Source organism: Canis lupus, chromosome 3 (genome assembly GCF_011100685.1).
Source record: "Canis lupus familiaris isolate Mischka breed German Shepherd chromosome 3, alternate assembly UU_Cfam_GSD_1.0, whole genome shotgun sequence".
In the NCBI taxonomy this organism is placed as follows: domain Eukaryota; kingdom Metazoa; phylum Chordata; class Mammalia; order Carnivora; family Canidae; genus Canis; species Canis lupus.
Window position 1 is genome coordinate 3,168,314 of NC_049224.1, and position 12,651 is coordinate 3,180,964.

The following is a 12,651-nucleotide window of genomic DNA, read 5'->3' on the forward strand; positions in this document are numbered from 1 at the left end:
GAGTCAATCCCATTTACAATTGCACCCAAAAGCATAAGATACCTAGGAATAAACCTCACCAAAGATGTAAAGGATCTATACCCTCAAAACTATAGAACACTTCTGAAAGAAATTGAGGAAGACACAAAGAGATGGAAAAATATTCCATGCTCATGGATTGGCAGAATTAATATTGTGAAAATGTCAATGTTACCCAGGGCAATATACACATTTAATGCAATCCCTATCAAAATACCATGGACTTTCTTCAGAGAGTTAGAACAAATTATTTTAAGATTTGTGTGGAATCAGAAAAGACCCCGAATAGCCAGGGGAATTTTAAAAAAGAAAACCATATCTGGGGGCATCACAATGCCAGATTTCAGGTTGTACTACAAAGCTGTGGTCATCAAGACAGTGTGGTACTGGCACAAAAACAGACACATAGATCAGTGGAACAGAATAGAGAATCCAGAAGTGGACCCTGAACTTTATGGGCAACTAATATTCGATAAAGGAGGAAAGACTATCCATTGGAAGAAAGACAGTCTCTTCAATAAATGGTGCTGGGAAAATTGGACATCCACATGCAGAAGAATGAAACTAGACCACTCTCTTTCACCATACACAAAGATAAACTCAAAATGGATGAAAGATCTAAATGTGAGACAAGATTCCATCAAAATCCTAGAGAAGAACACAGGCAACACCCTTTTTGAACTCGGCCATAGTAACTTCTTGCAAGATACATCCACGAAGGCAAAAGAAACAAAAGCAAAAATGAACTATTGGGACTTCATCAAGATAAGAAGCTTTTGCACAGCAAAGGATACAGTCAACAAAACTCAAAGACAACCTACAGAATGGGAGAAGATATTTGCAAATGACATATCAGATAAAGGGCTAGTTTCCAAGATCTATAAAGAACTTATTAAACTCAACACCAAAGAAACAAACAATCCAATCATGAAATGGGCAAAAGACATGAACAGAAATCTCACAGAAGAAGACATAGACATGGCCAACATGCACATGAGAAAATGCTCTGCATCACTTGCCATCAGGGAAATACAAATCAAAACCACAATGAGATACCACCTCACACCAGTGAGAATGGGAAAAATTAACAAGGCAGGAAACAACAAATGTTGGAGAGGATGTGGAGAAAAGGGAACCCTCTTACACTGTTGGTGGGAATGTGAACTGGTGCAGCCACTGTGGAAAACTGTGTGGAGGTTCCTCAAACAGTTAAAAATATACCTGCCCTACGACCCAGCAATTGCACTGTTGGGGATTTACCCCAAAGATACAAATGCAATGAAACGCTGGGACACCTGCACCCCGATGTTTCTAGCAGCAATGGCCACGATAGCCAAACTGTGGAAGGAGCCTCGGTGTCCAACGAAAGATGAATGGATAAAGAAGATGTGGTTTATGTATACAATGGAATATTACTCAGCTATTAGAAATGACAAATACCCACCATTTGCTTCAACGTGGATGGAACTGGAGGGTATTATGCTGAGTGAAGTAAGTCAGTCGGAGAAGGACAAACATTATATGTTCTCATTCATTTGGGGAATATAAATAATAGTGAAAGGGAAAATAAGGGAAGGGAGAAGAAATGTGTGGGAAATATCAGAAAGGGAGACAGAACATAAAGACTGCTAACTCTGGGAAACGAACTAGGGGTGGTGGAAGGGGAGGAGGGCGGGGGGTGGGAGTGAATGGGTGACGGGCACTGGGTGTTATTCTGTATGTTAGTAAATTGAACACCAATAAAAAAAAAAAATCTAAAAAAAAAAAAAAAAAAAAAAAAAAAAAAAAAAAAAAAAAAAAAAAAAAAAAAAAAAAAAAAAAAAAAAAATAAAAAATATTTTGTAATCTCGTGTGGACAAAAGATAATATTTTAAGTACAGACCCAAACATGTTGATCTATCAATGCAAAAATTAATAGCATAGATTTTTAAAAGAAAAGATTTATGCCTAATGAAAAATAATATCAAGACTAAGGAATTAAAAAAAAAAAACGACTAAGGAATAATGACTAGCCGGGAAATAAGCACACACATTAAATCTTTTCTGTGATAATCAAATAATCAACTATTAAAAAAAGACAATAGCAGTTTGCTAAGTGGCAGAGACTATTCTAGGTGGTTTGAATGTGTAGACTTAACCAATTCTCACAGAGAACCCAAGAGTAGGTAAAACTGTAATTCCCATTTTAGACATTGGGAAATGAGGGTGAGAAAAGCCCCTGACTCGCCTAACATCACACAATTTAAGTGACGAGACAGAGATACAAACCCAAGAGACCTGGCTCTGCAGCTCCAGTGACCGCTCTCTCCAGTGATGATTCTACTGCAATCACACGTTAATCATTATCTCGGTGACCACTTGAGACTCTCTTAAAATGTCACTGCCATGATTATTTATAAAGTGAGAAATATTTGATAGAAACGAACTTTAACATTTAAGCCATTTTTTAAAACTGAGTGGCATCAATTACAACCTGCCAGAAGATATCCTGAAATTCCCTACCTATTCATTTACTCTACCTACAATCATTTGCTAGGTGTGCACCTAGGTACTGCAAGGCACCTGAATTTCTTGAGATGTTTTAATACACGGATACATCAAAGTAAAAATACAGTCAACTTTCAGTTATTAATTGATTTCTTCTGTTCCATCTCCCCCACCAAACCCTCTCACAAAGTCTAAATCTATTTTATCTTTGACCCACCCTTCAAAAAAAAAAAAAAAACCCATAGATAATATTCATGTACTAAGTAATCATAAAATACTTGAGGAATCCTAAATAACAATATGAATCTCAATGTTTAATCCTTTTTTCATTAATCATAGTAGATATTTAATTCTTGCCTTTCTTCTTTTATTATACCCTTTTAGGGCTAATTAATCCCTGGCCATTAGTTTGTGCTAAGATATTAGGAAATTCAGGGACGCCTGGGTGGCTCAGCGGTTGAGTGGCTGCCTTTGGTTCAGGGTGTGATCTCAGGATCCGGGATTGGGTCTCGCATCCGGCTCCCTGCATGAAGCCTGCTTCTCCCTCTGCCTGTGTCTCTGCCTCTCTCTCTTTCTGTGTCTCTCATGAATAAATAAAATCTTTAAAAAAAAGATATTAAGAAATTCATAATTTAAAGAGTAAGTTTGAAATATATATACACATAGGCCTATTTACCTATGAAGATACACATATAAATGAAAATGAAAAGTAGTTTTTATACACACACGTATACACACACATGTATACATATATAAATGAAAAAGCTACTTTTTTTTAACTATTTACTTGATTTGGCCTATATATATATACTGCATATGCATATGAGCCCAGGCAACAAAGGTATAAATTGAAAACATTTTGAAATTTTAAGGGCTTTTTCCTGGATAGAAGATCCAACTTAACCCAAAAGAACATCACCAACATCATCAATTGGCCCATATGAATAATTTCATTTGTATGAACCAAAGAAAAATGAATATTTAAAGGAATCCTTTTTTTAATTGAAATATAATTGAAAAAAGAAGAAATAATTAGTTTCGGGCATGATTCAATATTTGTATATACTATGAAAGAATCACAGTAAGTCTAGTTAATATCTATCACCAAACAGTGACAATTTTTTTTTTCTTATAGGGAGAACTTTTAAGAAGTACTCTCATCAAATTTCAAATACATAATAGAGTATTACTAACTATAATCACCATGCTGCATATTACATACCTTGTACTTATGTATTTTGTAACTGGAAGTTTGTACCTTTAGATGACCTTTACCTGTGCCCCCATTTCCCAACCCTGTCTTCGGCAACCACCAATCTGTTCTCTGTTAACTATGAGCTCATTTTTTTTTTTTAAGATTTTCTTTATTTCTTTATTTGAAAGCGAAAGAGAGAGATACAGAGCGCGCACACAAGCTGGGGGAGCAGCAAGCAGAAGAAGAAGAAGAAGCAGGCTGAGCAGGGAGCCCAATGTAGGGCTCAATTCCAGGACCCTGGGATCATGACCTGAGTTGAAGGCAGACACTTCACGAATTGAGCCACCCAGGTGTCCCGAGCTCATTTTTTTTGTTTTAAAAGATTCCACAGATATCATGTAGTATTCATCTTTCTCTGTCTTACTTATTTCATCTAGCATATAATTCCTCAAGGTCCACCCATATCATCACAAATGGAAAAGATTTCATTCTCTTTAATGATGAACAATATTCCATTGTGTAATATATACCACATCTTCATACTTAATCCACTGATACACACTTAGGTTGTTTCCATTTCTTGGCTGCTGTAAACAATGCTGGTATGAATATGGGCGTGTAGATATCTTTTCAGGTTAGTACTGCTTCTTTCAGATAAATAGCCAGAAATGAAACTGTTGGATCATAGGGTAGTTCTATTTTTAATCTTCTGAGGAACCTCCAATATTGTTTTCCACAGTGGCTGTATTAGTTTGAGCTTCCACCACAGTGTAAGCAGGTTTCCTTTTCTCCATATCCTCACCAACACTTATTCTTTCTCATCTTTTTAATAATAGACATTCTAACAGGCATGGAGTGATACCTCATTCTGGTTCTGATTGGCATTTCTCTGACAATTAGTAATGTTAAGGAATCTTGACTGGAGTCATTTGGAAAAGCCAACAAGGCTTTTGTAACCTAATCATAACCATCTCTTAACTTCATTGTTTTAAATATTAGAAATTTATATACTAAATAAACATCAAGCATAAGATATAGCTGTAAATATACTTCAGGTATCAGATCTTAGGATAATTCAATAATATTAATGGCCTACAAAGCCACTGAAGGTTCAACATGATAAAATTCCTGCCTTAGGAAAGCTAGAAGCAAAGTTTATTAATCTACAAAACTAATATATTAATTCAAGGTTAATATAATAATTAACATCTATAACTGACATTGTTATCAGGTTTAAACACTGATATTAAACACTTATTTTGAGAGTAAAATCTAAACCTATAAAGTTGCACAAAACCTTCTAAAAAGTGTCTCACACACAAACTCCATTTATATACATAATAGTATTATAAAGAATTTACCAAAGTTTTCTTTATAATAACATAAGGTTGAAAACCATGTAAATATGTCACTCCTTTGCTCAAAATCTTCAATGTTCTCTCATATATCTAACAGCATCAAAGTCTTTACAATAATTTTCCATGACTGTATGATCCAAATCCCTATTATTTCTCTGATCCCATCTTTGAGTTATTCTCTCTCACTCTGTTCTGAAATATTCTCATTTCAGGCAGTCTCAGCATTTGCGCCCTTAGTTCTTTCAGATCTCTGCATAAATGCCACTTTATCAGTGAAGACTTGATAACCCCCATATATAAAAATACATGCCATCACTCTTTTTCTTCCATCTTGCTTTATTTCTCTCCAAAGAACTAATCATTACTTGACATACATATATGTTTAAATGTTTAATATACTTACTATTTAATATATATACATTGAACTGTTTGTACCTAAAGAGTGAAAGGTCCAGGAGAACAGAAAAAATTATGTTTACTTTGTGCACTACTATTCCTCAAAACCTAAAATGATACCATTACCCCTGACAACAAAAATTCATTGATTGAACAAATGAAAAAAAAAAAAAAAGGAAGCAACTGTATATGCACTATTATGAAATGATACCTAAAATATATTACATTAAAAAGTAAGGTACAGAACAATATTGTTTTATGCACTACCATTTCTGTAAGAGCAGGAGGCATATAATGAACGTTTATGTTTTTATCTGTATACAATGCTTCTGGAATGTTACCTCTGAGGTAGGAAACGGAGAGACCAAGGAAGGACACTTAGATTCCTATATCTGTACATGTACTACCTATCCAGAGAAATTAAAGTTTTGCCTTTATGAATAAGATATACACAAGATAATCCTGCAGGAAAATCTACAATCTATACCTAACTCAATGAATACTAATTAATTTATACATGAACCAAAGTGTAATATTAGAATAAAACTGTAATAAAATCTTACGTGTTTCAATAATATATAACACACATTATTTCATTTCAGTGTCATAAAAATCCTGTCAGGCAAGGTGGATATATATTCATTCCTTCTTTCTATGGAAAAGAAAAGTCAGAAAGGTTAAGAAACCTGACTGTGGTTAGAAAGCAGAGGCAAAGCTCAATTCGGGTCTCTTAATTTTTTGTCTGGTACTTTTCTCAATATATTTGATGAAAAGAGGCTTCAAATTAATATTGATCTTATGTATTTCAAGAAAGAAAGTGTACCCGATGAGGAAAACAGATAAAGCTTCAATGATGTTGTCAATCTCAACTGTTATCAGTCCATTTTAGAGTTTAACTATAAAATTGAAAATATATCAGATACTACTATAAAATGGACTATTAATGAGTCATAATGACAGACAATATTTAGTAAACAAACCAGATATTTTGTTGGTTGCAAATATAACAAAACAGGATTTTACTGACAGTGCTGTTCAACTCAGCAGAACTTAAGAAGATTTGCAGAAGATAAATAGACATTGCATATTAGTCTAGCAAAAGAGCTTAAAAATGTGCAACTTCAGAAACATCAAAGTAAAGGCAATTATCTCTCAGAACAGCTAACCATATTTAAAAAGTAAGAACTCATTATGAAGTACCATCAATTCTAGATATATCTGACGTATAAGAAAGATTCTGTCAACAAAAATTATTATACGTTGTGCATAGCACATGCTATTATAAAGTAAAACAACTAGGTTGCTCTGGAATGAAAAGGAAGTCCAATTTCTCAACTCAACAGATACTGACTGAAAACTTATCTTCTTACAACTAAACAGATAAAAACAAACAAAGTAAAGTGATGCTTTTAAGTTAATTAATTTTAAAAATAGGAAAATCAATGTTACTCAGGGATTAGAAATTTCTGGTATTTCCATCATTATCCAAGGACAGCCAACAAAGAATTCACCTTCCTCATAAGCTCCAAAGGCAGATTCTTCTGCCCTGAAGAGCTAGAATTGAAGAATGAAATAAAATAATCCTTGGTTTTATAGAACATTTAAACAACTCAAGATTCCTACAGATTTCTCAGCACATTTAATCTGCCAACAACCCAATCAGCTATGAAAGATTTATCTTCTAATTCAGTATTTCCCAAAGTATGTTCCATTGCACTGTGGCCCCTTCAAGACACTCTTTGAAAAGGAATTGGGTCAATATTTTCAGAGACACTGCCTTCCACGCTACATTTCCCCTACCAGGCATTGGATATTAAAAGTTTAGAAAATTCCAGCAGTCAGTACAAAGGCTTCTTTTGTCTTAGCCCAGCATGTCCCAAATTCTGGAACTCCTTTCTCCTCGGAACACTTTGAGAACACCAAATTCTTTTGATTTTCTACTCACCGGTTACTCCCTTAGTTTCCTATTGGGTCCTCCTCTCCTAGACCACTTAACTTGAAGTGCCCCAAAGTTCGATCCTTCTTTCTCTTTTCTTCTCTATTCTCTCTTACTTGGTGACTGCATACAGTCACATGATTTTAACTTACAACCCTCAAATTTATATCTCCAGTCCAAATCATACTCCTGAACTTGTGGCCCAAATACCAAATTTTGACAATGACTTGTTTTTCTTAAAAAGGCAAACTAAAATCTTGCTCTTCCTCTTCAAAGCTGCTCGAGGTATAATCCTTCCATGCACTCAAAACAAATTTTAGTCTTCTAGTCTGCCTGCTAAAAACATTTAAATCATCCTTGCCTATTCTTGCCCATATCCCATATTTAATCCATAGGAAATTTCCTGGGGTCAACCTTCAAAATACATCTGGAAGCGAAACACTTCTTTCAACTTCCCATGCTCCTCCCATCCTTGCTCAAACTGTAAACTATAACGTGGGCCACTGCAATAATCTTCTTCCATCTTGTTCCCCTTAAGTAGTTTAACATTTCTGCCATAGTAATCCATTTAAATAAAAAGTCAAAGCACGTCATCCCTCTGTTACTGCTCTCCAACCCAATGGGGCTCCCCACTTCACTCAGAGAAAAGCTATAATCCTTAGTTAATGGTCCACAAAGCCCCAAGAACTGTTCTCCAATGCTTCTCTAAACTCGTTCCCTATACTCTCACCTTCTCCTCTACTCAGACTTCCTTAACCACCCCTTGAATAGTCCAACATCCTCCTGCATAATAGCCTCTGCAACAGGTGTACCCTCTGAAATGTTCTTTCCCGAAGTTAAGGGATTTAATAGCTCCATTACCAGTCTTTGTTCAAATGTCAACTTCCCAATGATGCTTATCCTGACTTGAATTTAAAATTCTGTCCCAACCTCTAGACACTCAACCCTCTACTCTACTGTTTCTATTTCTTGTCATTTATCATTTTCTAGTAATAATATATAATTTACCACTTATTTATTAACTGCCACTCACTAAAGATTGTGATCTCTAAGAGAGGGCTTTTTTTTCTATTAATTTTATTCACGGAGGTATCTCAATCACTTAGAAATGTACTTGACACATTGTAGGTGCTCAGTAAATATTTTTTGAATCAATAAATGAAATATACTTATGCCCAGACAATAGAGAAGTACTGTGCAATACTTACTATTCATTAATATTATTTTCTCCTTGGTATTTTGACCAAAATAAGGCCAAGGTTTAAAAAAAAAAAAAAAGAAGGATGACTTCTCCTGGGACCCTTGGGGAGGGGAGGGGCTCAGTGGTTGGGCCAGGGCAAGATTCTGGAGTCTCAGGGTGGAGTCACACATCAGGCTCCCTGCAGGGAGCCTGTTTCTCTCCGCCTGTGTCTCTGCTGCCTCTCTTTCTGTGTGTCTCTCATAAATAAATAAAATCTTTAAAAAAAAAGGATGACCTCCTGACAGAGATATATTATATTATCTGTCTCCACAATTTTTTTAGATTTCTTTAAATAAACAGCCTGTCATACTTACTGTATAATACAGCCAAAATAAACATTAATACATCTAAGAACCTGACGATACAACCTTAACTCTGATTACACATTGAATCACCTTAAAAATTGTATAATATTTTATAAGATCACTAAGATGGGCTGTAGCACCATACGGCACTCCTTCCACAAAAGCATTCACCACTGAAGAGTAAGAGTAAGTGTCCTGGTTAACACTGCCGATAATTAGGATCCTGTAAAAGGGTTAATTAATGGACTCTCTTACTCTTAAATAATATTTAGGCCAAATTTTCAAGATTTTCCATTATACCATAGTTTTATTTTTAGTTCTTCCAATTCTTCGATATTCAACTAGATTTTTTAATGACCCATTGATTCTTAAAATGTTATTTTATTATTTTAAACTCCATATATTATGGCATTCCACTGTAAATTCCTTAAAGAATTACTGGAGGCACTGCCTCAAGGAAGAGATATGTTCATGATTAACATTTCAATTATTTAAAATAAATTGGATAAAATGAAATGAGTCGCATCACTCTGTAAAAACTTCCAGGGTGTTATTCACCATCACTTAATAATGGGTACAAGAGAAAGTTTAAAAGTGCTAGAAAGCAGTTTGTTCTCATAAACGGCTATATGTTCTCTATGAAACATTATTTATTCATTTGTTAAAAATTTTGTCTTCAATGATTATGAAAGATAAAATTGCAAATGATTGCAAGTTCCTAAAGAAGTAAGAATTGATTGTTATATTTTAAGTTTCAAGGTCTGGTTTATAGTCATAGTTACCAAATGAGGATATGCTATCATCCAGTGAGTTGAGTATCTTGTTTTGTCATAATAATGCCAATATGGGTCATGTGACAGAGAATTAATTAAAATAAATTAGGGGACAGCCCCGGTGTTTCAGCAGTTCAGCACCGCCTTCAGCCCAGGGCCTAACCCTGGAGACCCGGGATCAAGTCCCACATGAGGCTCCCTACACTCTCCCTCTGCTGTGTCTCTGCCTCTTTCTCTCTCTGTGTCTCTCATGAATAAATAAATAAAATATTTAAAATAAATAAATTAAATTAAATTAGATTAAATAAAAAATAAAATAAAATAAAATAAAAAATAAAATAAAATATAAAATAAAATAAAATAAAATAAAATAAAATAAAATAAAATAAAATAAAATAAATTAGGTAGTCAGTTCTAAAACTATCCGCCACTGAATCAAGCTTTGAAGTATCCAATTCCACACCCACATGGAGACAAGGAAGTATTATAAACTACACTCAGGGAACAAAGATTTACTAGCCAAGGTTTTTAAAACCCAAGTAAAAGAAAAAGCTTCAGAAGTTCCTCTGAAAGAATGCATATAACAGATAATTATCAAGAATCAGAAAGGGCCCTTAGTACATAGAGGAAAATCTTTATTATCTGATAGGACAGTAAAAGAGAGAAGGGAAATATAATTCACAACAATGTAATATACAGATTAGTATGGCTCAATTAATAACAAATATGGGAATAATCACAATAATTTAAATATTTCATATTTTCACATTTATCACATTTTTAAGTCCTTTAATTTATCGAGATCCTTATCTGGCCCCTTCCCCAAGAAATCAGTGTCTGTTTTTTAGAAGCCCCATTTGCACAGTTTTTCAGTGACTCAGAATGCTCTACTGCCTTTTCTTTAAGAAAGGAGTGAAATACACTCCCACTGTGCCCTCTACCTCCCTTACAACTCCTGCCTGTGTTTGTGTGGACCTCCAATCCCCAGAACCACGCTGGGATGGACACCTTGTCTGTAAAACCCTGGGTAACTATCAAATCATGATCCAGACTTCAGATTGTTCTGTATAAAATGCAAAACAAATGTTTTTATTAGCAACAACAAAAAGTGTCTCCTTTCTTACAGAGACACTGGAATATGTTTAACAATCAAATTTTACTATTTAGAACCACATAAACTAAAAATGACGATAATACCAGCTATAGTATCATTAACTATGATAGTTCTATCTATGGACTACATTCAGCTACTCACAGAAAAAGCCAAGGACATAGCTAAGGCTTTTTCAACCTTGGCACTACTGATATTTTGGGCTGGATCCTTTTGTGTTGAGGGTGTGAGGCAGAGGCTGTCCTGTGCATCATAGGATGCTTAGAAGCATCAGTAGCCTCTACCCATCAGATACCGCTATAGCACCTACTAACTGTAACAACCAAAAATATGTGGAGACATTGCCAGATGTCCTCTGGGGGGCAAAACTACTGCCTTGGTGAGAACCACCAACCTAAAATGGCTAGAAAGAAGGAAAAGAGGAAAGAAGGGAGGAAGAGAGGGAGGAAAGTATTTATAACTAGGCATTCTAAACAGTTAATGAAACTACATAAAATGAAGCTGAATTTCTAGATGGTGCAATTGAATGTGTTTATTGTAGTTTAAGAATATTTATATGAAAAACCTACTTTTAAACAAAATCAAATGTATTGTCAAATAGTAAACACATCATCAATCTCAGGTAAATAAGATTGTATTGTACTTAAGAAGGAAAAATAAATAGCTTTCTCCTTATTTCTTACTTCTATCTTAAGAACAACACTCTATCTTCCTGCTGTCTCCCAGGATGAAAAATACTACGGTCTTTGCACTCAGTTCTGAAGGCAAGAGAAGAGCTTTTTCCTCTGACTCTAGAAGTGGTTCCAGAAAGTGTTCTCCAGATGACCTGAGGTGACTGACAAGCCTACTTTGCATTTATGGACAAGTTTAATAGGATCTGCACATTAACAAGACTAATAATTTGTCATAGCAAAAGAATTAAGTTTTGTATTCACTTGTTACCCAAATAGTACTCTTTCAAGTTTTTCTTTTGATTACTTTTTGGCTTACCATAGATGTAACTGATCGTGCATCTTCTTCATAATTCACTACTGGAGGTGGCTCTTTCCCTTCATTTTCTTGTACTTTTTGCTCTAGTAATTCTTTCTGTGCTGTAAACTTTGCCTCAGTGCATCTCAGCTGCTGGACTGACTGTTTCAGCTCTTCTAGTGTCTGTTTTTGGCTTAGCAGAAGCACAATACTGAAAGAGAACACGTTAGACATAAATTATTTCAACTTCTTTAAAAAATGAAGACTTTAAAGAAAACCATATAGGCACATTATGCTTCTGTTTCATTTTCATCTTTGTAACAGTCCTTCAGAATCATTAGAATTATAAAACTAAACAGCTTGCACATCACGATATTTACTAAATGTTAGCATTAACAAAATGAAAGGGGTAAAAAACAACAAAATGGAAGAAAATATTTGGAAGCAAAACCCAAATTCTGGATGCTTTCAAATCTAATGTAATCTATGGCATTCATTCTATTCAACAGCTAAACCATTTACCTCACAGAGTACGGACACTTAGGCTGAGAAGTGTGGCGCCTAAGGGGAATTAATACGACTGAAGCAGAATCTCAGTTTATTTCAAATCTCAAATGGAATGTAGCTGAAGGAAGACCTGTGCCTTGGGTAAAATAAATCATATCAAGGTGACAACCCAGGACGAAGCTGTGTTTATATTGCACGGGGTGTGTTTTTAGAGTTGGAGAAAACTGTTCTGACAAGGACTGAGGACTGAGCTGTGACTGAGGAAATGAACACAAGTCTCCAGATCTTCCCAATACCAAGGCTACCAAGATAAGTGACTTCCCCATTTCTTCTTTTGAGAACTGCATAGGCCACAT

At 34.9% G+C, this 12,651-nt stretch overlaps 1 protein-coding gene across 1 annotated transcript in view; it reads right to left on the minus strand.

The window, feature by feature from the left end:
• The window catches only part of FER (FER tyrosine kinase), a 434,848-nt gene that overhangs the window by 296,022 nt on the left and 126,175 nt on the right, over window positions 1–12,651 (minus strand). Inside the window, 1 exon segment of the mRNA NM_001003141.1 lies at window positions 11,810–11,999. Within this exon segment, the coding sequence (NP_001003141.1) occupies window positions 11,810–11,999 (190 nt within the window).